The sequence below is a fragment of the Herpailurus yagouaroundi genome, unplaced genomic scaffold (assembly GCF_014898765.1).
Source record: "Herpailurus yagouaroundi ecotype Mexico unplaced genomic scaffold, PumYag 190, whole genome shotgun sequence".
Lineage (NCBI taxonomy): Eukaryota > Metazoa > Chordata > Mammalia > Carnivora > Felidae > Herpailurus > Herpailurus yagouaroundi.
The window spans coordinates 31555600-31582518 of NW_024412421.1; the positions used below are offsets into that span (position 1 = coordinate 31555600).

Consider the following 26919-nt stretch of genomic DNA (forward strand, 5'->3'; position numbering starts at 1 on the left):
ACGTGTGCTCTCTTTGCAAGCACGGGACACGTGTGTGTGGCACATTTAGGGAGGGCCTGGACGAGTGACCATTTGCAATTATGCCGTCATTCTCTGAGTGCCTCGGAGCAGTGAACTTAACCTTGACCGCACACATGGGGAACCCGGAAAGTTACTGGTGTGTGGACCCCACCCCAGAGGTTCTGATCGAATTGGGCTTCAGGATGTTCAGAAGTGCCCCCGGGGGATGTTGTATCCAGCCAGGGGTGGAAAGCTCGGCCTCTGGGGGCAGAAGGGTGAACATGGCACCGGAGAGAAATCAGGGAAGACTTTTTGGAGGAGGGGGATCTGCACAGGACCACATGGGATCTCAGAAGCCACGTGGTGGTGAGGAGCCAGGGATTTATAGTCAGAGACCTGGCTTCAATTTCCAGCCCCCTCCACTTACAAGCCATGGGGTCAGGGGTAGATCATGTGACCTCTAGAAGTGTCTTTCGTCACCTGGAACTAGGAGATGGTAATGCCGGCCATTCAGACGTATCTGAGAAGGTGGTCTGTGATAGTACTTAGCGCAGTGGCACCGACAAAGGAAGCCCATTGCTGGAATTGCCTTCACTCTAATGAGCCTCCCAGTAATGTTTGGAAGCACCCAGTGTGGAGGTGCTTTAACCAGCCTCAAGGTTCTGACAAGTCCTGCTGCATAGAGGCCTAATTTCATTGTGCTTGGCCCAGCGTTTCCCACACAAATACGACATCAGTGATGCCATCGAGGCCTTTTCTCAGTGAACCCCTGTTAACAAGCATCATCCTTCCAGGCCGGTGGAGATGCTTTAGCTGCGGGTTCGGCCAAGGGCAAGGCTGATGCCGTGGGCTGGAGGTACCCGCAGACTGCAGGCGACTAGAATTCTGGGGTTTGGGATCCACCTGGGAAGTGGGCTCCCAGGGGAGCTGGATGCTGAGCCTCGTCACCTGACCAGGGACGGGCAATAGAAGTGGGGCGTGGGCCTGCCCCCAGGAGAGAGGGGGGCAGCTGGCCCCCAGGATGCAGCTAGAAGCACAGGCACTTAGTGGATCTCACGGGTGGCCCGGGGAGGCCTGCGGCGGAGGTGAACGCCAAGGCCTTGTGGTATCCGTAGACTCTGACGTTTACTCATTCATCCATCACGTGTGTGTTGAATGCCCCCCTCGAGCTGGGACTGCTGCAGGAGCCTTCGAGACAGACGCTTAAGCGTGGATGCCGTCTCCACCCCTCCCTGCCTTGAGACCTTGAGCAAACCACAGGCGGAGCCTCAGTTTCCTCACTCGCAGGCTGGGACATGACAGCACTAGCTCACAGCACTGCCCCCGGGGGCTCCTGGGGTGGAGCCCGGGGCGCTCGGGACTGTCGCTTGCACGGTGCTCACACACCCTCTCCACCTCTCCCCGCAGCCGTGACAACTCCCCCAGCCTGAAGGAGATCCGGAACGGCTGCCAGCAGCCCTGTGACCGGAAGCCCACCTTACCTCTGCGCCTTCTGCACCCCAGCCCGGACCTGGTGTCTCAGGAAGCCACGCTGTCCGAGGCGCGGCTCAAGTCCGTGGTCGTGGCCTCCAGCGAGATCCACGTGGAGGTGGAACACACCAGCACTGCCAAGCCGGCACTGACGGCCAGCGCGGGCAATGACAGCGAGCCCAACCTCATCGACTGCCTCATGGTCAGCCCTGCCTGCAGCACCATGAGCATCGAACTGGGTCCCCAGGCCGATCGCACGCTCGGCTGCTACGTGGAAATCCTCAAGCTGCTGTGAGTGTCCCCGCCGCGCGCCTGTCACTGCCAGGGTGGGAGAGGGGAACTTGGCTGCGCGGCCGGGTGCAGCCGTGCCTGCTGGTCCGAGGCCTGCAGGGTGAGCGTGCTGAGTGTGTGTGTGTGTGTGTGTGTGTGTGTGTGTGTGTGTATGCGCGCGCACGCGCGTGTGTACTGAGGTGTGTGTAAACGTGACTGGGTGCCCCGGGTGCAGATTTCGGCTATGTGTGCATCTTGAACACATGCTCTGTGCGTGAGAGTGTGTGCGTATGCGGGGGGTGTACGTAGGGTGTGTGGGCTCGTGTATGCTTGAGTATCTGGGCACGTGTGCAGGCTGTGTGCATGAGCTTGAGAACGTGTGTGTAAGCCTCTGCGTAGAGCTGCCAGGATGTCCACGAGCACATGGGTGCCCAAATGTGTCTATGAGCGTGTGAGTGGGAGGGGGTTGCCTGAGTGTGTGTGTGTGTGTGTGTGTGTGTGTGTGTGTGTGTGTCTGCATATAGAAGTGGATGTGTGATGTACATGGATCATTCTATAGGGGCCGATATGTGTGTTGAGTGTGCCTGTGTGTGTAAATGCACAGTGCCTGAGTGCCTGTAAGTGCACAGGGATGAGGGGCTGTGAGTGCACACATGTGGGTATGACCATTTGTGCACAAAGGCTGGAGTGTGTGTGTGTGTGTATGTGTGTGTGTGTGTGTACAGACATGCCCGTGAGCTAGCCTGTGACTGTGTTTCTGTATCGTGTGATCTGTGCATGCTCTGTGTGCCTGTGTGTATTTCTCGGCAAGTCCCGGCCCCTCACCCGGCCTGGCCCGGTGGGCGGTGATGGAGTGTGGCCTGCCGATCAGCTCCGTGCAGGCCTGGCTAGTGGGAAGCAGACAGGAGACCCGGTTCTGCTGCGGTCGGTGCTGCTTCTGAGCTGGGTGCTTCGGGCCCAGTCCTCCCGCTCCCTGAGCCTCAGTTGTGCGGCTCTACAGTGAGGGGGTCTTAATATTTGACCCTTGAGGGTCTTTCCACTTCTGCCATTCACACGTGAACCACCCAGACCCACCTCAGTGTCGTGCACCTGCTTCCTGCATCCGCAGGTGAAGGAAGGGGCCCCCCTTGGTCCGGAGACCCCAGCAGATGCCTCCCCGTGTGGCTCCCATAAGGCCTGTTCTTCAGACAGAGCTTGGCCCCGCTCTCAGGACCGGGTCCCAGACCCGGCATTTCCAGGCACAACCACTGGGGGGTGGGAGGCTTTTCAGAGGGATCACGGTATGGGTACGACTGTGTGGTTACCCCCGAACAGTGCGTGGTGCCTGTCTAATGACCGGGCACCGGGGCCCCTCAATCCCGGGGGACGCCTGGCTCCTGGGCCTGGTCGGTGCTGCCGGGGTTTCACCGCGTCCCTGTGCCTACACGACTCCGCACGGCATGCTTTGTCTCTCTCACGTATTGCTGCCCTGAGCGCGCTCCTGGGCTGGACAGTGCAGGACAGCCTCTCGGTCGCCTGGAGAGCCAGAGAATTGGACTGGGAGGTGCCTGGGGGTGTCCCCCATGCTGCACAACCAAGGCCTGTGGTATCTGTGTGCACACATACCTATGCATGCATGTGCACACACACACATACACACGCGTATGTTATACAGTGGCTTCTTGTGGCTTGAGAGAAGAAGAGAGAATTCGGGTGCGGCAGAGGCCAGCTGAAGGCACGTCCTCTGTCCTTCCTTTGGCCCCTGAGAGGGGAGGGCGAGGCCTCCCCGGGTCCCCAGGGTCAGCGCCAGCCTCAGCATCTAGCAGCAGAGGCCAGCTGAGGGCGCAGCCACTTTTAGCGACCTCCTCACACTCCCACACCAACCGAAGGAAACTCCAGGTTCTGCTCGGAGGGCATTGCTGAGAACACACGTCCGTCTCTCTAAGGCAGGGGCAGTCCCCACTTGCTCCCAAGAGCAGAAGTCAGCCTTCCGGGGGTAGGTCAGCCGTGGCCCACGTCTCCTCCTCGCCCTGGTGGAGGCAGGGTCCCCCAGGCCAGAGACGCCCCGCGCTCTCCTCGGCCCCTTACTTCTTCTGGCTGTTTTCCACAAGCACCTGGAACCCCAGGCCTTCTGGCCCCGTCCCTGACTCCGATTTCTCATTAAGCATCAAGGGTTTGTGTTTCATCATGCAGCTGACACGCGGTTTTTTTCCTTCTTCACAAACACGCTCACGAATGCGGACTCTGTTCTGCCTGGTCTGCTTCTAGGCCTCCTGTCCGCCGTGGTTGTGTAGCCATCAGGGCATGGCGGGGGTGGGGGGGGGTGTGTCAGGTGTCGGGCGCTGCCCACCGGGAGGCGGTCCTGACCACTGCCCGGAATAGCACCTCACCCCTGCCTGAGGGTCTCCACGAAGCTGGTTTATGTTTCCAGAAGCCTTTTCACCTTGGGGTGGGACTGCCTCAGAACACAATTTGCACCTGCTAAACTCTTCCTGGCCCTTTCGCTTCTCTGACCCTGCTGCCTGCTTGCGTCTCTGGCCCACCCAAGGCCCTCAGACCCGCCGGACCCACAAACCCCTGCAGCTCCACGGGGTGACACGTTGGAAATGACGCAGATTCAGAGCCAGACTGCTGAGTCCAGGGCTGTGGATGCCAGGAGGGCTTGTGGCCTTGGACGAGTTACGTGTCCTCTCCGAGCTACACCTGCCTCCAGGACGTTCTCTGGGCACCTTACAGGCACAGACGCTAGGCCAGTGGGAGTTACCGCACTTTCTGGGTATAACGGGGTTTCCTCTGTTTTAAGACACCGTTGGGAGTGAGGTGCGTTCCCGATTATATAGCGCTTTGAGGGGAAGAAAGCCCCAGTGAGGCATTCAGCACAGAGATCGCAAGAAGCAGGTGTGGTCTGAGAACTGAGGACCTGTGGCCTTCTGACTTAGCCTGCCGTGCTCTGCAGGCCGCGTTCTTGGCACCTCTGGGCCTCGGTTTTCTTGTCCGTACGGTGCGTGTCGTGACGTAGGGCCTTTCTCCTGCCGGCCCGGCTCTGGTTCTTGGTGAAAGTGCACTGCTGTTCCCAACTAGCACACTCCTCAGTCAGAGTTACGTGAGGGAGGGGAAGTGTAGACGATCTAATGTGGAGCGGGGCTTCTGAGCAGGGCGTTGTCGGGGCCACGGGAGCCGTACTTGGAGCCGGGGCCCGGCCTGGCCCATCCACCGGAGCCGGCGCTGCTCTTCCCGGAGCGTGACGGCAGCCCAGCCCAGCCCACAGCCCCGGATTACTTGCTTGTTCCCAGAGGAAGGCGTGTGCATTGTTGGAATCTGACACCTTTGAAAAGTAACATAAACCACGAGAAGTTCCCTGGAGACCCTTAAAAAGGAAAACTATTCCCAGCACAGGCCAGCCTTACCCTTTTGAGGCCCGGGCCGGGTGGCATGACGGAAAGAATGTGGACTCGGGAGGGAAATCCGAGCAGGTTCGGGTCTATAGTAGTTTGGAGTCCACCTCTTAACCTGCTGGGCAACTGTGTCCAACTCACGCATCTATTCGGGCATCCCGTTACCAAGTGCCCCCCCCCCCCCCCCCGCATGCATCCACCGGGCCAGGCTCTACGCTAAATGCCAGGGCTCCCAACTCCTCTCCTGCCCTCAGTCCCTCTGGATCTGAGTGGCGCCAACTACTGGCAGTGGTGACGTCGCTCGCCTGGGGGGGTGGGGTGTGGGGAACTGCTGCACACGGTGGGGGGCCACAGGCAAGGGGCCGCTCTTCCGTCCGGGAAGAGAAGAGACAGACGTGCTGAGGGAGAGGTGGGCACATCCACCCTCTCTGACCAGCTCGAATCTGGCTGTTTGTTCTTTTGCAAAAACCCGGGGTTTGGAAGAGGCCCTGGTGGGCTGGAGGTAAGCAGAAGATGCCTCATCCTCAGGGGCCTTAAGGGAAAATGCAGACAGACGTGGGGTCGTCCCGATGACTGGGAGGCGTCACTAGAACGTAGAAGGCAGGCGCTGGGGAGGGGACACGGGAACTTCAGACATCGCCCAGGGTGGTCCTGCCTGGGAAGGAGCTGCCCCAGCCAGAGGCCGCAGCTCCACTGTGCGCGCCAGGCGCGAGGTGCACGGAGGGGACCGGTCAGGGGCTTGCAAGCCCTGTCACACAAGGAATGGCTGAAATGGCTTCCCACAGGCTGAGGGATGGCAGGGAGGCGGGACGTGACGGTGGGGCCAGGACCGAGTCCGTGAGCGTTGCTGGAGTCTGACACCCCCACCCCGGGGTTGGGGCCCGCGAGAGTCGGGGTTCGCGTTGGGCGCCGTCCGGGCCAGTGTGCCCGGGCCTTGCGGCTTCTCAGGGCTCAGGCTGGCGCGTCAGCTCCCGTTGTGCGGCCGGGGCCACCTTCTCCCCATGCCGCGGACAAGCTCTGTGAATCGGGAGGAAATGGTGTGCTGGGAGGAAGCGTCTCGTCTGCGGGGCAGCTTAGAGCTCTGCTTCGGGCGGCAGCTGTCAAGTCGGCCTGCGGCTTCACGGGGCGTAGGTCACGTCTCCACCAGGCCGAAGCGGCTGGGAACCACCCTGTCCCCGTTTCCTGGGTCCGCCCCTTCACCTGCCCCCCCTTGTCCCTGGTGTCACCCACCCCCAGCACAGCAAGAGAAGGGAACTTCTCAGCCGTCTGGCCTCAGACCATTCGTGCAGTGCGGCGTGAGGCGGGAGACCTGGGCCTCCTGCGCACCGACTCCAGCTTCTCCCCCTGTGAGCTCCGTGGCCTTCGGCGGCTGTCCAACCTCTTTGGGAGCAAGGAGCCTCTCTAGAGCCAGCCCGGCCCCATTAATGCCAGGACCAAGTGTCTGGGGAGTGACACCCGGGGCTCATTGGAGGCCTGCAGGACACTTATGCTACCTCGTGTCCCTTTCCTCCCTGAGCACAGGGCAGGCCTGGCTGCCTTCTTGGGGGTGGGCAGTCAGGCCGCTTAGAGCCTGGTCGCTGATCCCCCCTTCGATCCTAGGCCAGGCTGACCCTGCTCTCCGGAAGCCCACGGCAGGTGCTCTGCTGGCCACGGGGGGCCCACAGCCCACCCCTCGGGCCTGGCCAGCTTCTGGGCACCCAGCCTTTGCCCGACACACCTGCCATGTACCTCCAAACTTGTAGACCTGGGCGTTTGGAGCAGGGCCAGGCGCCGACGACAGACTTGCAACTGGCTTGGCCGAGGCGAGGGAGGAAATCTGCTGCCCTCTCCCTCCTCGTGCCCGAGGCCCCCACGCTCAGCCCCGTGTGAGCTGCCACAGTGCAGCCGGCAGGAGGCCGAGCTGAGGGCCTGGGAACACAGGTGACGCACAGTGCCCCACGGAACGGGCCTGTCGATGCCCCCTTCTGTCCAGGAACGACCCCGGGCCGGGCTGTGTTGCCCTGAAGCCCAGCATGCGCCTCACGCCCGGCACAGCCCCAGCTCCGTGGCCTCTGACACCCACTAATTATGAGCGGTTTAAAGTCTCCTGGAGTTTTCTCTGTTTAATGGTATTTCTACGTAGAACTTTTTTTTTTTTTTTTTTTAAGCAAAAGAATAACCAGGAGTGCCTTTCTCCCTAGAGGGAAGTGGCCTTCCTGCAGAGATGTAAGCGGGAGACGGGGTGTCGTGTCGTTTGGTTGATGGAGCACGGATGTGGGAGCCCGGCTCCTGGGTTCAAGTCCCAGCTCCTACCAGCTGTGTGACGGCCGGCGCTGGCCCTCACTGAGCGTTCTCATCTATAGAATGGGGGTGGCGGGTGCATCCAGCTCAGCAGGTGTCTGGGGCACACGTGGGCCAATCCATGTGCACTTAGAATAGCCTGTGCCCACGACAAGCACCGTTACAGCGTTTGCTCCTGTTTTAGAGTTTCTGGAAACCATGAATCCGGTGGGGGAGGGGGGTGGGGAGGGGTTCAGAGAGAAGACAAGCCAGACGTGAAGGTCACTGAGTCCCCCCAAAGAGCAGCACACAGGTATGGATGGGGTCAGAAGGGGTCTCCACATCCTGATGCGCATCTGACGGGCCTCTGGGCTCCCTGTGCCCAGCCACCTGGCACTCAGAGCTCGCGCCCAGCCTTGGGCACTGGAGTCCAAGGACCCCGCTGTGAATCCCGGCTCCACACTTCCTTGCCATGTGAGCTCAGGTGGGCCTCACTGTCTCACCTGTGAGGCGGGTGTGATAGCTCTTTCACCCTTGAGTGCCCGTCCCGAGGAGCCAGGGAGCAAGTTTGTGCCCGGTGCGCGGCCTCATAAGTGCTTAACAAAGCCCCACAAAGCGGCACTGTTAGAACTCACCTCAGGCCACCAGGCATTTCTGGGAATTCTTTTCTGTGCGTGTGTTGAGTCTTTCCTCAGAGCCCCCCAGGGTGCGAGCTGGGTCCTGAAGGCTGCCGCTTTATCCCTGGCTTGTTTGCAGGAAGGCGGGGCCGGAAAGGCTCGTGCCCAGGACTCCTGTAAACCGTGTGTCGTTGGTGGGGGCCGGTGCCGGCTCCTGGGGGTGAGAAGACCGTAACTGTCGTTTGGGGTGAAGTGCAGACACACAGCATATGAACAGACACACGGTCTATCGGGAGAACGATTAGGGACAAATGTCGAGAAAGCTCCTCGGGGTGGTGGGGGGCAGAGGAGCACCGGATGATGATGAGAACTAAATGGAAACGAGTCCCAGGGCCGTAGGACCATGGTTCCGGTCTGGGTCCTTTCCTCTGCCCGGGCTGGTCCCAGCACCGTCGGCGCCTCCTGGGGGCACCACCAGGCGTCAGTAGGGGTCCAAGTGTAGCGCCCCCTCCTGCTAGGATCCGGGCCAGACTGCACACTCAAGCTTGCAGCTGGGGACACGCACCCCACTTGACAACATTTCCTTCCACCTGGGAGTGAACCCCACACCCTGGCTGCGTCTGTCTTGTGTGTACCGGGGCCGCAGCTCAACAGTCCTCCTCTGGGCACCAGCCGTCCGCCTGGCCTGGTGCCCGGCATGGCAGGTGCAGAGATAAGACGCAGCCCCTCCCAGGGTGCGGGCACCTGGGCGCCCCGACCGTCTGCAGCTCAGGCGGGGCCGCTCCAGTGGCCTCAGTTCTTGTGTGAGGGGTAAAGCACTGGGACCTCGGAGGTGCCCGCCCGGCTTAGCACAGTCGGCGAGAACTGGCTACCCCTGGGTTTGCTTTCTGGCAGAGTCCCCCAAACCAGAGAAGTAGGGGGACCCGGGGCAGGGACAGAGGTCACAGCCCCAGAGGCACCTGAGGTCAAACCCAAACCCCCAGTTGGTGACTTGTGCAAATACGAGGCATCTCTAGGCTTTGTTTTCCTCCTGCAATATGGGTTGTCGTAATTGGGGTCTCGCGGGGCGTCTGTGAGCGTTAAACGGGACCCGTGTGAACGCTGTGGCTCCTGGTAAAGGCTGAGGCACCGCCATGTCCCACACGTTCCTTCCCCTGCCCCTGACCCGGCTGGCTCCCGGGGGGCCGGCTGTGCTGGTACCGTGTGTGGGGCACCCCTGCCGACTCCACAGCGGCCTCCAAAAGCTCTTGCTTCCTTTCTGGGGACCTCTCTCTGCGGTCACCCTGCCAGCTACTTAGCCACTCCCTGCCTGTAATACGGATTCACAGTGGGTGGTGGTCGTGGGGCCGTTTCCGTGGTCTGAGCAGTGAGTGCTCTCTCAGCACATTGCAGCTGTCATGCTCATTCATGCCAAATGTCCCTGTTCTGGCACAGTCGGCCCCTAGGTGGGGGGGGACCCTCCAGTGCCTGGTCTCACCTGAGGCCTCAGCCAAAGCCTCAGCTGCCATCTGTCAGAGGTGGCGAGAGCCAGGCCTGGATCTGATCTCTCATCCACCACAGCTGTGTTAGCGTGCACAGTTAACTTCTCTGAGCCTCAGTTTCCCCTCTGTCGAGTGAGGCTGATTTTCACCGTGAAGAAGAAACAGGCGAAGTTCTTGGCGTGAAGGAGTATGTGCACAACGTGCCGGCGAGGTCGCAGCTGCTGGTATCTGTTCCATTACCGTCATCATCACCGTCATTGGCAGGGACCTTTTTTTTTAGTTTATCTATTTTGAGAGAGAATGTGTGTGAGCAGGGGAGGGGTAGAGAGAGCAGGAGAGAGAGAATCCCAAGAAGGCTCCACACTGTCAACACAGAGCCCGATGTGGGGCTCACGCACAGTGAGGTCATGACCCGAGCTGAAGTCAGACGCTCGACGGACTGAGCCACCAGGCGCCCCTAACAGTGACTGTTCAGGAGAGAAAAGCTGTCATCTGGACAGAGGAGTAGAAGTAGCTGATAAATCAGGAGGGTTGCCCCAAACTGCAAACGAATAGCATACCATTGTTATGTTTTATATGAGTAAGTCTACAAATTTGCCACCGGGTTCTGGACAAAGATGAGAACACCTCTGCGTTCCCCTCATAAGCCCCCCGGGCCAGACCGCTTGGGCGGCCGCAGCAAAATTACACAGACCGGGTGGTTTTGACGACAGAAACCTGTTTCCTCTCAGTTCTAGAGGCCAGAACTCTGAGATGATGGCGTGGGCGGGATGGGTTTCGTCTGAGGCCTCTCTGCTGGGCCTGCAGTCACCTACCTTCCTTCTTCCCGTGTCCTCACACAGTCTTGCCTCCGTGTGCGTGTCTGTCCCGGTCTCTTCTCTAGAGGACGCTGGTCGCACTGGGTCAGGGCCCACCCTCACTGCCTCGTCACACCTTCACTGCATCTGTGTTGCCAAACACAGACACGTTCTAAGGTGCCGGGGTTGGGATTTCAACCTGATAACTCAAAAGTCAGAAGGAACAATGATCTGGTAACCTGGGTGCAGAGGTGAGGTGGGATGAGGCCCCAGGGAGCCAGATGGCTGGCCCCTTCGGTTGCCTGAAGGAACTCTCTGGACGGGTTCTGTCTGTCAGGCTGGCAGACACTGGCCGCTCATCTTCCCAGCTCCCTGGAGGCGGGAGGTGGCTGGAGCACGGTTGGCGAGTCCCCGCCAGACCCCCGCCCCGTCCTTGGCCACAGGCCGAACCTGACTGTCGCCCCTTCTCTCTCTAGGTCGGACTACGATGACTGGAGACCGTCTCTGGCCAGCTTGCTTCAACCCATTCCGTTCCCCAAAGAGTAAGTCCCACACCGGCCTCTGACCTCAGTGGTCCACCGGTCACCCCGGGAACACCGCAGGCGGTGGTGGGGGATGGAGACGTTGGTCCTCAGCTGTGAGGCCCCTGGGGAGGCCCCCCACCTCCGAAACATGGGGAGATTACCTCATGGCAGCGACACGAGGATTCGCTGAGCCAAGCAGGCAAACAAAGCCCTCCCCACCGAGCGTCCGTGCAGGGAAGTTAGCAACTTCTGTTCTGCTTCGGGTGGGAATGGGAATACCTGTCTGTGCTCTCTCCGGTGGCCACAGCGAAAATCGGAAGATAACGCACGTGGAATTGCTCTCTGTGCCATGCCACCATATGCTGAAAGCTCTCTTATTGCACCCATTACGATTATTAGCTTGTGTTCCACAGTGAGTTGGGCCAGAAATGGACCCTCCCCGTCTCTCTCTTGCCAGCCCTTATGCCAATATTGAACTTATCACAGGAAAATAGGTAGAAAACGGTCTAGTGGATAATGGCCTGCGGAGAAGGCTTTGTCTGAATAACCAGGCCCTAAAATGCCTCCAGGTCTCTGTTTTGACAGATGTGGAGAAGCCAGGCCTCAGGAGGCAGCTCAGGGCTCTCTCAGGAGCCGATTAACGAGCCTGTGTTTATGAAATGCGGCTCTCTGAGGGGGACATTATACCTGGTAATTGCCCCATTTGCTGGCCTGGCCCGTCCCTGGGGCCCCCAGGACTCAAGACCGGAGAAATCCGACTCCTGAGAGCCACGGCTGTCTCCAAAGAGCAGTGGCGTCACTGGCTGCGCTCGCTGTCCCCATAGCCCCGGGGACACATGTGACAGTGGGCCCATGATGCAATTCGCTTGGAAAACGGTCCCCAGATGCCCCTCTGATGCACGGCGATAATTAGCACAGCCGCACCTTAATGGTGGAACAATTAGTGCACACACCTGGGTCTCCAGTGCCTGCGTGCACGTGCTCACAGACACCTGCTCAGCACCCACAGGTGTGGGACCCGGGCCGTGGGGGGCTCGGTATGCTCCCGTCGCCAGGATCCTGGCCTCGTCCAAGGAGGCCTTTGCTTCGCAGTTTCCAAGAGGGACAGAATGTGTCTCACTCTCAACCTCCTCCTTCTTCGGATCAGACATAAAGCCGCACCGTCCCCAGAGGAAGATCTTTGGATCACTGAGGGTTTTAAAAGCCCCCCCGCTAACTGCAGTTTCCCTTTGTTTTTGTTACAGAGCCCTCGCACACGAAAAGTTCACCAAGTGAGTATTTGGCCACCTCCCTCATCACCTCCTTCCGGTGCGAATGTCCTCTGCCGCGGCCGTGCTCAGTGGCCAGCCCTCCTTCCAGCCCGTTCTCGGTCACGTGCATAGCCAGGCCTGCCCGAGGGATTTCCTGACCCCGCCAGCTCCCCCGCCCCAGCCCTCCCCTCAGCCCCCATCACCGTCCACACAAGCCAGGACCCTGGCAATGACTCCGCCCCCACCCTGTGTCTTTCAGGGAGCTGAAGTACGTGATTCAGAGGTTTGCCGAAGACCCGCGACAAGAGGTGAGCCTCCCACTCTGCCTCTCGAAGGCACCTTGTCAGGGGCTACGGCGTGATGCCTGTGGGCCACCCTGAGCCTTCTGTGACTCTGTCGGGGCCTCTTTGTCTCCCACAGGCACTCAGAACACTGTACAAAGGCTCCTTGGCCTGGAGCATGAACACAACCGCCACTCCCCCCCCAACCCCCCCCCCCCACCGCTGTGATCAGGGGGTGGGGGTGCCTGGCCCATGATGTCACCCTTTTACTGTAAACTCAGGCTAACCAGAGGTGGTTTGCCACCAGCTGGCGGTTTCTTCTTGGAGCACAGGCCTTGTTAGGGGCGGGCTGGCACAGGGGCTCCCAGCCAGCCCCAGGGTAGTGCTGGTCCCTCTTGAGCCCTGCCGTTCTGACATCCGCAGGCCAGCAAAGACATCGGAGCTGGGAAGACATCTGAGCCGGGCTCTGAGCCGGGGTTCATTTCCTGGGCATGGTGGCTGAGGGCCTCTGAAGGGCCGCTCTGCCCCCCCCCCCCGCCGCCCCCCCGTATCTGGGCTTCAGGGAGAGGTCAGCTTTCCCCCTGAGGCTTCGTGAGCAAGGACTCGGGTGGCCTGGGTTCCTCCGTCCACTGCATCAGGGACATCAGAGACACCTGGCCTTGGTCAGGCGCTCACCCTGTGTCGGGCACCTGCGTTTTCTCCTGGAGTCCTTGCCACAACCACGAGTGGGGTCTGTCGTCAACCCCATTTAACACCAGAATTACCCTCCTTTTGGAGCTGAGTGACGTCTCCTTGGCCACGCAGCTGGTACCTGGCCAAGGCAGGGTTCAAACCCAGGGAGTCTGCCTCCAGAGCCTGTTTGGTAGGTGGGGCCAGGCAGGGCTACAGACATGAGGGGACTCCCACTGGCCCTGCCCCGAGGAGCTCACAGCCCCCTTCTCCAGCTGCATGGATCCTGGGGTGTGATGAGGGGATCTGGCTTCTAGGTGGGGACAGACCCCCAGCAGAGCGGAGGGTTAAGGATGGGCAGAGGACGAAGGGATTCCTTCTTCTTAACAGAGCCAGAATATATTCTCTTCCGGCCCCACGGTGAAACATAGTTCTAGAACACCTTGATTCTAAGCCCTGATTCCAAGCCCCTGCATTTCCCTGGCTGCAATGGGAAAAGCAGAAATGCTAGCTAGGCAGGTCTGGGCTGCGCGAAGCCATTCTTCGCTGCATGTGAAGACAGATTCCCAGAATTCCCCTGGACAGTGAGCCTTTATTTCAAACACCAACTTTGAAGTTGAAGAATAAAAGTGGTCCCAGCTGCTTCCCAGAGCGGAGAAGCAGAGCCAAGTGCTGGGAGGAGACTTTCCGAGCCCCGCACCATACACGAGGCCCGGGGGACTGGTGAGCGAGGGGCCAGGCCGGTCTTGCGGAGGGGTGGGGTGCAGAGGCCCGGCACCGCCCCCCCCCCCCTCCTCGCCAGGCCCTGCTCCAGGCTCCTCTGAACCTCTTCCTTTGATTCTGTTTCTCGTCCCCTCTCTCCCCTCCCACCTTCTGCCTCCTAAAGAAGCCGGACTTCTAAACCGTTTGATACATTTGCGGAATAGAGTTGCATACTCTTGATTCGCTATTTTTTGAAGTAAACAAATTAACATTTGATATTTTTCCGACTCAGAGGGAAAGAAGTCAACGCCCCCCCCCCCGCCTCTGTTTTCTGTTCACTTGTGTGTGGGTTGTGATCAATTGAATATCTGTAAGTAAGTGGCTTTTGGCAGCAAATTGTCCTTCCTTCACTCCTGAAGGAAATGATTGGCCGCTTCTATCAGGTTTCTTCTGAGGACAGAGAGGAGGTAAGAAACAAAGGCCTTGGTTTCCCTCCCTCTCCCTCTCTCTCTCTTTCTCTCTCTTTCTGCAGCTATAGTAGGGTGGATGTGGATGGAATTTCTCCCAAACACACATAGGTGTTTGCACACGCCCACCCACCCACCCACATGCGGAAAGCAGTTGGTGGTCCCAGTGGACAGAGTCCCAGTCCACTCTGGGAAAGCAGTTGAGACCCAGAGAGAGCGGTGCATGTGCATGAAACCGCCCCACCCTGGACAGAGCGCCTTCCAGGGAGAGGCAAAGACTCAGAAGGTGGCTCAGAGGACACACAGCGAGGGCGGCAGGCAGACCCCCAGTGGTGGAGGGGGCAGATGTCCTGAGAGAGCAGGACAGAGGAGGGTCAGAGAGCTGAGGGCAGAAAGCAGGATACAGGACTTAGAGGTGCAGAGAGAGAAGAGACGAAAAAGAGCTGCCCCCTGTGCTGTGCCCAGAAAAAGGCATAGAAAAGGGGACTGAGTTGAAGCAGTAGCTTTGAGCCTGTCTCCCCCTGATCTGTCCACAGACTTGCTTCTATTCAGAGCAGCTAACCAAGCCAGGCCTGGCCCTTCGTCCCGCAGAGCTGATGGGGAACGGCTAGTGTTCCCCAGTTTACAGATGCCACGGTTTTTCCCAACAGGCCTTCTGTGGAATTCAGTAGGAGGTCGGAGTCGCTGGAGTAGACGTTAAACTGATTTCTTAAGTGCGGGACTTGTGGGAGCTGGTCTCGTCTGTGTGATGGGACTGACTGCTGTGCCCCTTCTCTGCTGCAGGTACACTCATGCCTGCTGAGCGTGCGGGCCGGCAAAGACGGCTGGTTTCAGCTGTACAGCCCCGGAGGGGTGGCCTGTGATGATGACGGGGAGCTGTTCGCCAGCATGGTACGTGGGACGGGACCATCAGTGGGCACTGCGGGCGGGGACCGGGTTTGCCCCGCCTGATGAGCGCCAGCACTGTCCCGGTCCGGCAGTGGCCAGCCTGGGAATTTCTGGATGGCATCAGAGCCAAAGAGAAAGATGGTGGTGAAGACGGTGACCAGGAGTGTCGCTTTCTGCCTCTCACCCGAGCAGGCACCAAACCGAGGGCACGAAAGTCCTGTTCTCGCCCCATCTCACTCGGCTCCGTCGGGAGGTGACACGTAGTGTTACCCCGCTTTCCAGGCAGGCAGCAGAAGCCCGCGGCGCTCACTGCCCAAGCTCACGCAGCTCACCGTAGTGGCAACGTTCAGATCGAGCTGCTGAGGGCTCAGAGTGCTCAGAGATTCTAGAAGGCACTGCAGACCCACCAGCTCGCCCGACCTTTGCGATGAGAAGTCAAGGTCAGGATGACCATCTCCTCCGGGAGACGAGAGGTCTGATGTCACCAGACCCACAACTGGGCACCCGCCGCGATTTCCAGTACTTTCTTCGTGCCGGACACTGTGTTGGGCACCTCACGTGCCCTGTTTCTTCTCGGTCTTCAACTTCATCCATAACCACGCCTGTGCTGAGGCAGCTCCGGACAGGTGCCGTGGCTTACCTGAGGCCACACAGGCTTTCAGCCTCCAGGTCCCTCCCTTGATGGGGCCCACGCTGTCCAGAGCCTGCCCTTCCAGGGGCAGCGTGACCGTCTCCTGACAGGGGGGGCACAGACTGTCCTCCAGGTGGCCAGTGACCTCAGCTGTCCCTCCTGCTCGCAACACCAGCTGGGTTCTGTGACCCAGCGTGTTCCCAGCGGCGAGAAAACAGGATTCAGGGGGCCTCTCTGCTGCGCCCTGCTTCGCCCCCTCGTCTGTAAAACAGGGAGTAGAGCGCCAGCCTCTCGGATCACCAGGCGATCGCCTGCAGTGACGGAGGCAGGGCGCCCAGCCAGGGCCTAGCGCACGGCCCGCCCAGAAGTGACAGCTGTGGTTGGTCTTCTCTCTGCTGGGCCGCCCGTCCAACAGGGCCAGCTCGCGAAGCTCTCCGCAGTGACGACAGATCCGGCGCTGCCTCTGGAAGCTTTCTTGAAAGGGACTTATTTTTAGATCGTTTTCCTTACGCACTGGCTCTCCACTCCTCACCCACTGCCTGACAAGTCCCTCTTGAGTGCCCTGTGCATCCTGGAAGTGCACCCCACCTCCCCACTCACGAGGGCTCCTGTGATGTCACAGCTTCACCATGGCAACAGCCGGCGGTCCCCCACCCTGTGTGGCGGGGACTCGGTGTGCAGAAGAACCCGGGGGGCTGGCAGCTTCCCCACCTGAGAGATTGCGTCTGTGCCGGAGTTAACGATGGAGCGGAAAAGATACACGCGGAAAAGGAGGCAGGCAGCCCCTGAGAGAGCAACGCGGTGTTTCCATGGAGACACAGGGGGCAGGAGCGGTCCCCTTGATGAGGCTGCCGTTTCCAACCGTGGAAGGGCATTTGCCATTGCACAAAGGGGGAGAGCACACTAGGCATTTGGGGCCCCGGCCCTGTTGCTTGGGGTCCCCTGCCCTCGGGACCCACCTCTAGAGACACCGGAAAGAAACACTGTCGCCTTAGTGTCTGCCCCGTGTGTAGCCCAGGTGGAGCGGAATTTGCCAGTTCCTGGGTTTCTGGGGCAGGTGATCACTGAGCACCTGTGGAGCTCATAGGGCGCTTGGGAAGGGGAGGCAGGGCTCCCTACAGGTCTCTGTCCCACATGTGGTGGCACCGTATCCCCTGAACACTTACTCCCCGTCCCACCCCTGCCCTGGCAACCACTCCACTTCCCGAATCTGACATCCCAGGCCCCTTCCGTGTGCGGAATCCTACAGGATCTGTCCCTTGTGATCGGCTTACTGAGCATCACATCCCCATGGTTCATCCACACCGGAGCACCTGTCGGTGGGAAGAGGGGGTCTGATGGTCTTTTCAGATCTGGTGTCCAGAGAGGGTGTGGGGAATCCTTCCGGCATGCCACCGGCAGGCATCTCGGGCCACAGCCCCACTGTGGTCACTGCCCTTCACGTGGGCTGTCTCCCGTCATAGGTGCACATCCTCATGGGCTCCTGTTACAAGACCAAAAAATTCCTGCTCTCCCTGGCGGAAAACAAGCTGGGACCCTGCATGCTCCTGGCGCTGAGGGGGAACCAGACCATGGTGGAGGTAAGGAGCTGGCCCGGGTCCCTGGCAAGGCTGCTCTCTTGCCCGGTCCTTCGTCTTTGTTCACTGGGCACCTTACAGAGCCCAGAGCTGTTAGGGCAGCTGGGAGCACAGCGGTGGAGGAGGAAGGTGTGGCCTGGCCTCTCCCAAGTCAAGCAGGAGCGAGAGCCCCCCCCCCCCCCCCCGCCTGTCACAGTTGGTCCCTTTCACTTATGATCAGGGGAGGTTTCTGCCCATTTGTCTATTGCTGTGGAGCAGGCCACCCTGGTGGGGGGGGCTCAAAACAATGGTACTCATTTATTTGGCTCACGGATCTGGGGGTGACTGGGCTCAGCTGACAGGTTCTCACCCTGGGTCTCTCATGAGGAGACCGGGCCAGCTGGGACTCCAGGCCTCTGTCTATGAAGCAGCCTGGGCAGAAGTATTCCTGTTCCCCGGGGAACACACGCCTGGCCCAGGTCCCCCCTGCCTCATCCTAAAGTCCCCAGAAGCCTGGGGCCCCCAGAGCCACTGTCCACAGACAGGATGGCAGAAGCCATGTTGCTCTTCCCGGTGCAGCCTCAGAGTCAGGCAGCAGCACTTTGCCACGTCCTACCCACGAGAAGTGCTGGCCGGTAGTCACGGTGATGGGGATTAGAACACCTCTCGGTGGGCAGAGCATCAGAGAACTTGAGCCCCAGAGCGTCCCTGCCAGTGAGATTTGGGGGCCAAGGAGTCAACAAGAGGCCCCACAGCAGGGTGAGGAAGAACAGAGGAGGTCCGGATGGCTGAGTCAAGGGGTTGGCGATTTTGGTGGATGGGCCCAAAGAGCCTAAGTGCCCAAAGGCCCCGGTGGGCATCTCAGAGGTTCACTGAGATGCTTGCGCAGGAAACTTGCAGGACGGGGGTCAGCAGGGAGCCAGGAGGCAGGCGAGCCGTGCTGTGAGGGCCTGGGCCGGGCAGGCTTTGCTTGGCAAGTGAGAAGTCGCCGGAAAGGGCTGCCCGCATGCTAATCCTGGGTGAGAGGGCCGGAGAACAGAGATCGCGTCGGCTCCCCAAGGCTCTGGGAGGCAGTGTGTTGCAGGTGTCCTCCGGGGCTCCGGTTTCATTCTGAGCCTGTCTTGCGCACCAACCATGTGCCAGGCACAGGGGGATAACTAGGGATGGAAAGAGGTGCCCTGTCCTTTGAGCTCTCTCCCAACCCTTGAGGTCCTAGCATGCATCATTTCTTCCCGCATTTGCCGAGAGCCTGCTCCGTGCTCAGCTGGCTGTGCACGAATGTTCCCGTTGTACAGACGGGATGCTGCGATACGTGATTTGCCCGGGTCACCCAGCCAGGAGGACAGCGAGGGGGGAGCGTGGTTGCTCGTTTGCAGGATGAGATCTCGGGGCACGTGGAGCACGCGGAGCTTATCCGAGACCCCTCCCTGTGGCGCGCGGGGCTGTTGGCACGGGCTGAGGTCCAGCCCTCCGTGCCTTCAAGGACCAGCCCTGCTGTAACGCACCTCCGCTGCTCTCGGGCAGATCTTGTGCCTCATGCTGGAGTACAACATCATCGACAACAACGACACCCAGCTGCAGATCATCTCAACCCTGGAGAGCACGGGCGTGGGCAAGCGCATGTACGAGCAGCTGTGCGATCGGCAGCGAGAGCTGAAGGAGCTGGTGAGTCCCCTGCCCGGCTCTGGGGCGCACGTGCCGGGCCCGCCAGAGCACAGCTGGGTGCAGGGGGACGGAGCCCGGGTCCCCCGCCCGCACCTGCGCGGGCCTCTGTCTCCGCGAGTCCTTCTCCAGACCCGGAAAGTTCGGGGCTACCACCTGCCACTTTCCAGGTGACCGCAGACGTGTCAGGTCGGTGCCCCAAAGTCCCGGAGCTCCTACGGGGCCTGGCCAGGAGTCGCATCCTGCCTCACCCCAGAGCCCTGCGCGGCAGCCACTGCCTCCCTCCCCATATCCCACGGGCCCTTCTTTAAGTGCACCAGGGCTGGGCTTCAGAGGGGTGGTGAGCCCACACCTCCCTGGTCTCTGGGAGCAGCTCTCACCCAGCGGCCAATAGGAGACGGTGTATAAATACTCCAGCTCCCTCGCCGCACAGGTGGGACACCTCTGAGACATGACTTCTCCACCATTTCCCAGAGGACCCCCAGCGGTAGCGGTACCATAACGCTCCCTTCCTGGGGGGCCTTCACCGCCTCACTCGCCCACTCCCCTGCTGGCGTTTCTGGGGATTCCCTCTCTGATAAACCGGCTGTATTCACACCTTGTCTCGGGGTCTGCCCCCGAGACCGAGACCGCCACGTGGCCTTCTGCCGCCGAGAAATAAAATGGCGCTGTGCGTGATGTCAACGGGGAGGGGGGTGTGCAGGCTGGCGGCCCAGGGGAAAGAACGGGTCGTCATCAGTCCGGTTTCTGTTGCAGCAAAGGAAAGGCGGGCCCACCAGGCTAACACTGCCCTCCAAGTCCACGGTGAGTTGGTTTTATTCTCCTGTGGGGCTGGGTAGAGGGAAGAAGGCAGTTAGATTAGACCTCGCTGATGAGGAACTTTAGCCGGTGGAGCTGACCAAGGACCCTGTGGCACTTGACAGGCCAGCTTTTCCAGGAGGGAACCAGGTTCCGGGAAACCACACACGGTAGATTGTCGCTGGTATTAATGTTAATACGTTACCAGTTAATAATAGTACTAATAGCTAATATACATTGAGCATTTACGTACCGGGTACTGGGCTGTTCGTTTTATCGCCACAACAACACCGTGAGGTTGGCGCCTCTCTCCAGCCCCACTGACAAGGTCTTCGGGGATCTTAGTTCCTCCTATCCTGCGCCGCCGTCCTTGACATGAGGTTTCCACCTCGTGGTCCAAAAAGGCTGCTCAAGCCCTGGCCATCAGGTCTCCATTCACGCCAGCAGAAGGAGGAAGAGCAGAGAAGAACATGCCCCTTCCCTTTAAGGGCTTTCCGAAAGTTCTCCTGGACACATCTCCCTGTATACCGTTGTCCAGACTCGGCACACGGCCACATCTAACTGGGAGATTAGCCTTAATTCGGTGTGGCCGTGTGGCAGCTAGAATCCAAGGATTCAATAAAAGGGAGAGCGGACCTTCCCCGCAGCCGCCTGGTAGTCTAGTGCTCACGCGTGTCTTGCCCTCCAAAGGCCTTAGAGGTGGGGGGACCTCAGTGTTCTCAGGCGGGCAAAGGGCCCAAGCTGCTGCTTGGAAGGGGAGCTGGCCAGGTACACACGTCCGTGTGCACGCACACACGCCTGTGGGAGGGACGTGCCTCGGAGCACCCCAGTCGGTGACTCAGGGTGTGAGTCACGGCACTGGAGGCTTTCTCCCCCACCCACGGGGACGTGGGGGCAGCCGCTCCCAGCACCCCCCCTCGGTCCTACCCCCCCCCCCCAAGCCGCACCGTCACCACTGCTGCAACTGTCTACGGGGCAAGGGAAGGGAGGTGGGGACAGGGGTGCGGAGGGGTCTCCGGAGCGCCTGGCAGCCCCGGGCCTTCCCCAAGAGCCCACCGCCTGTCTGTTTGCAGGATGCCGACTTGGCTCGTCTGCTGAGCTCCGGCTCTTTCGGAAACCTGGAGAACCTCAGTCTGGCCTTCACCAACGTGACCAGCGCCTGCGCTGAGCACCTCATCAAACTGCCTTCTCTCAAGCAGCTGAACCTGTGGTCCACTCAGGTGCAACACTGTCTGCCTGCACCCTGCTCTGCCCCCGCCCGCCCCCGCATCCTGCCCCCTCCTCCGTGCCCCTGTGCGCCCCTGCTCTGCGCCCTCCTCTGGGACTGGCCTTCCTGCCTGGAGCCCGGGGCCCAGTCTCCTGATTACCACGCCCCTCCCCAGCTCAGCACCCCCTCCATAGGCCAGAGGACACTTAGGACCTCGTGAAGGCCAGTGGCCGTTTCACAGTTGGAGCTGCTGAGGCCCAGGGCAGGGGCATGCCCAGCAAAGCCTTAGAAGCCCTGAGAGGCGGGGCTGAGACGTGACGCTGGTCTCCCGCACCCTCCTGGGTAGCACACGGGCAGCTCGGGAGTCTTCCTGTTGTGGTAACAACCACAGCACACCGATGCTTGCCACCCACGCTCGGTGTTGTTTGCACTTCGAAGCGCCTTGCGTGGATCAGCACACGTGGTCTCCACTCCCCTCCTGTGACGTGGAGGCCCCGCCAGAGCCCTCCTTTTATAGAAGAGGAACCAGGTGTTCCCGGCAGTCTGCCTTCCAAGGCCCATCCTGCCCCATCCTACTGTCCTGCCCAGGGAAAGGCGGCCTTGGCCCTCACTGGTAGCCGGAGCCCCTGAGTTCAGAGCCCTCCTTGACAGACAGCAAGACCGACTCCTGGGAAGGGCCCTTGGCTGGCCCGCATCCCACCAGCAGAAGCTGGACTCGAACCCCGGTCCGGGGAAGCATTTGAGTCTTTGGAGAGAAGCGAAGGCAGCCCAGATCCCCCGGCTTGAAAGGCGGTGGCTCTGTCCCCGTCACCTTCCTCCACCGCTGCCTCCAGCCTCGGAGTCATTTCCCTGAGTGCCGTGGGGACGTGGGTCGATCCCCAGGGCTGAGAGGTTCTGTGCTCCACAGTTTGGAGACGCCGGCCTGCGGCTCCTGTCGGAACACCTCACCATGCTCCAGGTGCTGAACCTGTGTGAGACGCCTGTGACCGACGCGGGCCTGCTGGCCCTCAGCTGTGAGTCCTGCGGGGGTGGCCAGGGTGGGCAGGGCCTGCTTCGTGCATGCGTGCACACGTGCATCCATTCATCCACTCACCCATCCACCCATTCACGCGTGCGTGCATCCATTCATTCAACAAGTGCTCATGAGCACCTACTGTGTGCCAGGCACCATTTTAGGTGCTGGGAACACAATAGGGGACATATCCCTGCCCTCATGGAACTTATATTCTAGAAGAAAACGAAACAATGAGTGCCCTTATCCTCCAGATACTTGTCTGAGGGATCAAGTTTGGGAAAAGTGCCCTAGGACAGGCTTGCCCTGCTCTCCTGCCCAGTAGCAGCCATCAGCCGGGGTTGGATGTGCAGATTCTCAGGTCCTGCCCCAGACCTGCTAACTCAGAAACTGCAGTTTAACAAAATGCCCCGGTGATTCCCACGTGTGATTGAAGTTTGAGAAGCATTGCTCTAATAGAAGGAGCCACAAAACACCCAAGGAACCCAGAAGTGCCGATTCCTGCACCCCAACCCTAATCTACCAGAGCAAAGTCTTGGGTGCTGAGCCTGGGAAGCTGCACTGCCCATGTCCCACCCACTGGTTTAGATGACAGGCCCCATGCCTCAGCTGGGAGGAATCATGGAGGGCTTCCCCGGGGAAGTGACCAGATCTGGGTGTACAGGACATACGTAGGAATTGGCTGAGGGGGTTGATACGCTGGGCAGGGGCCATGGCTCCTACAAGGTTGCTGGCAAATTCCAGATGGCTTGGGAGGGGTGGGGACAGGAGACAGGGGTGATGGAGGCCAGAGAGGATGAGGTTTGGGGACACTTTTCTGCAAATGTGCTCTTTGGACACTGTCATTGGAGTCACACAGCCCCTGGCTCGGTGCACCCAGGAACGGGATGGAACACCGCACCTCTGATGGGTGGCTCCTGACCAAACCAAAGTTCGAGGCGTGCTTTCAAGAAGGGGGGTCCTGGGTCAGCCCTACTGGGAGAGCTCCCAGAGCTCCCCTCGGGGAAGGGCCCAGCCTGGCCCACTGGGGCTGACCTGGGATGTGGCAGGCACACTCTGGGGAACTTCAGGGTACAGCAGTGCAGGGACCTGACAGATAGACCAGAAGGAAGGGAGGCTCAGAGAGCAGGGAGAGAACGTGAGCCCAATTCAGACCAGCTCCTGCCTGAAACGGACTTTCTGTCCTGGTGGTGCCCTAGCAGTGCCCCTGAAACCCTCCCGCCCCATCTCCTAGACAGGGGCCTTGGCTACAGTAGTCAGCCCCCCAGCTTGACTGTCCCATACCTGCAGCTGCCTTTGTGGGGTTCTCACTGACCTAATGCCTGTGTCTGTCTGTCCTTGCACAGCCATGAAGAGTCTTTGCAGCTTAAACATGAACAGCACCAAGCTCTCGGCTGACACCTATGAAGATCTGAAGGTAATTCTTCCCTTCCTCCCTTTCTCCCTCCCTTCCCCCCTTCCCTCCTTCTTTCCTAGACACCAGTGCTTTGCCCTCGTGGAGCTTATTCTCTAGCAAGAAAGGCTATTACACCGGCAGATAAGTCAGTAAATAAAATAATGGCAGGTGGAAAGGAGTGGTAGGGAGGAAGCCAGCAGGGAATTGGTAGCTTAGAAATAGGGAGGGCCTGTTTGGCATGTGATCATCAGGGATGGTCCCTTTGAAGTCACATAAGCCGAGACCTATAAGATAAGAAGCCGTGGATGCAAAGGATGACCGGAAAAGCAAGGGCAAAGGTCCTGAGGCAGAAAGGGTTGGTATGAACTGACTTTGTAGCAAATGCGACTAGAAAGTAAGAGAGAACAGACTTGGGCCAGACTGAATAAGCCCTCATAGGTCACAGAAGGGTTCTGGATTCCATCCAAGTTCAGTAGAAAGCTTTCAGAGACTCTAAGCAATGTTGTGAGTTATGCTTGTAAAGGCTTGTTGTGGCTGTTACCAGGAAAACTGATTTTTTTTTGCTAGAGCCGGGGGTGGTCCAAGCAAGAGTAGAAACAGGGAGAACATCAACAGGGCTGATGCAGTCATGGGTTAAGCTCCTGGTCCTGTAGCCTGGGCTAGATTGGCAGTATTTAAAGTTGGGGCAAGAAAGAGGATCTGAGTAGGGAGAGGTGGGCACGTTTCCTGGGGGACTGGTGGAGCTTGACCTTCAGAAATCTGCTGCCCCCATCACTCTGGGTCCAGTACCAACTGCCCCGGAAGGAGTGAGTGGGGCTGCAGATAAGCCAGCGCTGAGGACGGAAGGGCTGGGCCAGGCAGCCAGACCCACCATGAGACGCCAGCACCTTCACACGCTGGAAGCCACTTGGAAGGAATTCCCACAAGCAGGGACCACCCCTTCCCCGCCCCACCCTCAGCCCTCCGGCTCAGCCAGACCTGCGGCCAGCTTTAGAGCACCTACTATGTGCCAAGCCCAGGCTGGGGACAGGGACAGGACCAAGGTGCATCTGGTTCACCACTGCCCGGGAGGAAGCTCCGTCCTGGCAGACAGATACATGCAGTAACCGGGCCAGGACAGGGCTCAGGGACCAGCAGGGAGGGGACAGGGGACAGCCAGCCCTGCTCACTAGGGCAGAAGAGCCTTCACAAAAGGTCTTGAGAAGGGAATCTGCCGAGCAGGCCAGGAGAGCCGTCGGAGGGTGCCGAGGAGCATGTGAAGCGGGGCAGGGGTGCGGCCGGCGCAGAACCAGCCTGAGTGCACCCTCCAGGGCCTCCGCGACCTGCCGGGCCCAAGTGGGCGTTTCTGCACCGTTGAGGATTACTGTGCCCCCTGAAGGCGAAGGAGCACAGATCCGGGTGCCCTAGCCAAGCAGCAAAGGGGTGTGGTCAGCCCCTTGTGGAGAAAAGCCGCTTTCACGCATCCGAGAGACCCCATGGTGCCAACTTGGGCATACTGGCCAGTGACGCCCAACCTCTGTGCTGCGGGCATCGGACGGCCCGGAGGCTGTCTGCCTGCCTGGGGGCAGGCGGCCTGCACTCCACATCGGGCAGGCAGGGCCCTCCAGCTCACGGCCCCGTCTCTCAGGAGAACCTGGAAACCTCCGTGCCAGTTTGCCATCTCCTGATCGGAGAGGTTGGCTTAAAGAAGGTTTTACAGTGCTGCACAGGGGAAGGCAGCCCCCAGTCTGTAGCCTCTGCCTGGGCAGCGGGGCTGGGGGCCCACGAGCCAGAGCACAGGGGAGAAGCGCGGAGGAGCCTTGCGCACGCACGGTAGAAGGTGACACTGGCCGGTGCCCCCACGGAGAGTCTGGAAGAGGGAGCAAAGGGAGGAGAGCCATTAGCCCTGTCGGTGCAGTGAAGGCTTGTGGAGGGAAGGCCAGCTGTTTATAAAAGAAGGAAGAGAGGCGATGTGTCTGGGTGGCAGGGATGGAGAGCGGGAAGCAGGTGTGAACAACAGCAGGTGGAAGCTTGCAGTCTAGACGGTTCCGACGCGGGGGCGTCCTGCAGGGGAAGACTCGCTGCCCCCCAGGTGCCTGCATTTATGGCGATCCCACCGCATTCCCCTGCCCGATTTCCCGTAACGATGGCCTGTAGGCGGCGGTGACGGTGCGGGTGGTTCCCGCCTGTAGGGCACACGGCCTTGTGTTGTTCAGGGCGAGCTGTGCGTCAGGAGGTTCCACCCTTAGCACCGTCCTGTGAGCCGTGGCCCGATCACGCTGGCTCCACAGAGGAGGAGGCCGGGGGCTCTGCCCCCGGGGTCGTGCAGCCGGCAAGTGACAGAGCTTGGGCTCCCACCAGGGCTTTCTGCCTTCAGAGCCAGGCATCCACGGCCTCGCAGAGGCAGGGGACACAGAATCCCCTGCAGCTGTCCGCCCACCTGCGACCTCCGATCCCGGGGCTGCTGCCCTGTCTGTGCTCCCCGAGGTTACCCAGCTCTGAGCCCCAGGGAGCCCCGACGGCAAGGTGGGGAGGGCACAGTGGGAACCCCGGCCGTGGCTGCGGGAGAGCCAGGCACCGCCGGGCCAGGTTCGGGAAAGGACTGTTCCCCTTGCTGCCCCGCAGGCCAAGCTTCCCAACTTGAAGGAAGTGGACGTCCGCTACACAGAAGCCTGGTGAAGCTCCCGGCTCGGCAGGAAGGAGTTTGCAGCTGCAACACACGACTTTTGACTAATAGCCGTAGAGCGCCGGTCCTGGGGTCCCGCCCCCAGCGTCCCGGCTGTGAGATAGATGGGGGAGTCTTTCTGGGGGCAGAGGGCGGAGGGGGGAGGGGGTGGGGAGGGGGGCCGTAAGCACGCCCAGCCCCGCCTAATTCTTTTAGCTTCATAATTGGAAACCTTGACCTGACCCAAAAAGGACTTTGTAGCAACCAGAGGAGCATCAGCGGGTCGGGGGAGAGGGTGGGGGAGGGGTGGGGGCCTTGGGGAGGGGGGACCCTTTGTGGATTTTCTTTGCCTTTGTGTTCAATGCCGTGTGGGAAAAGTCAACCCCGATGCCACCATCACACGACCCTGATGGGCCTCGAGGGCCGAGGAAGGGTGCTTTCTTCCTCACAGGCTCCACCGAGAACTCGCCCCCGCCCCCCACCATTGGGACAAGAAAACCCAGACATGTCATTGCACCGTCCTGTGTCCTCGCCATTGCTATGCAAAGTGATTCTTGTTGTACATAAGATTTAAATAATGCGCCTATTTAAGAAATGTTGACAAATTGCGGGTCTGGGACCTGCCTCTTATTTATGAAGTCTTTGACCCTCCCTCCCTCCCTCCTGCCCTCCCGTCCCGCCCTCCCCTGGCCCGTAGTACTGTATAAACCAGTCAGCTGTTGGGGTAGTGGTAGTATTATTGTTATTTTTTTAAAGGAAACAGACAAAAAAAAAAAAAACCTCCTTGGAAAATTAATTGCTTTTTCGTAATGGATTCTGTATGCTAATGCTCGGCCGTCTGTCCGCCCGCCCGCCCCCACTGTGCGTTTCCAATTCCCAGATGTCTCCAACTTGCCCCCGGGTGAGGGTCAGGCTGGGGGGCAGAAGTGGGGTCCCCACGTTGTAGTCCTGTTCCTGCCAGGCC

The 26919-nt window shown here is 60.0% G+C and overlaps 1 protein-coding gene and 1 long non-coding RNA gene across 2 annotated transcripts in view; one reads left to right on the forward strand and one right to left on the reverse strand.

Moving 5' to 3' along the window:
* The window catches only part of CMIP (c-Maf inducing protein), a 94104-nt gene extending 67990 nt beyond the window's left edge, over nt 1–26114 (forward strand). Inside the window, exons 10-21 of the mRNA XM_040443211.1 lie at nt 1408–1761; nt 10745–10810; nt 12037–12063; nt 12302–12350; nt 14945–15052; nt 17144–17260; nt 18761–18901; nt 19655–19702; nt 20770–20916; nt 21811–21916; nt 23262–23332; nt 25916–26114. Of these exons, the coding sequence (XP_040299145.1) occupies nt 1408–1761; nt 10745–10810; nt 12037–12063; nt 12302–12350; nt 14945–15052; nt 17144–17260; nt 18761–18901; nt 19655–19702; nt 20770–20916; nt 21811–21916; nt 23262–23332; nt 25916–25969 (1288 nt within the window). The 3' untranslated portion in view covers nt 25970–26114. The remainder of the gene's footprint in view (nt 1–1407; nt 1762–10744; nt 10811–12036; nt 12064–12301; nt 12351–14944; nt 15053–17143; nt 17261–18760; nt 18902–19654; nt 19703–20769; nt 20917–21810; nt 21917–23261; nt 23333–25915) is intronic.
* Nucleotides 1–26540, reverse strand: LOC121009849 (uncharacterized). Its single transcript, XR_005780865.1, has 3 exons — nt 26147–26540; nt 3868–3875; nt 1–11 (listed from the first exon to the last, which is right to left on the reverse strand). It is a non-coding gene; the product is annotated as an uncharacterized LOC121009849 (long non-coding RNA).
* Between the last annotated feature and the right edge of the window lie 379 nt (nt 26541–26919).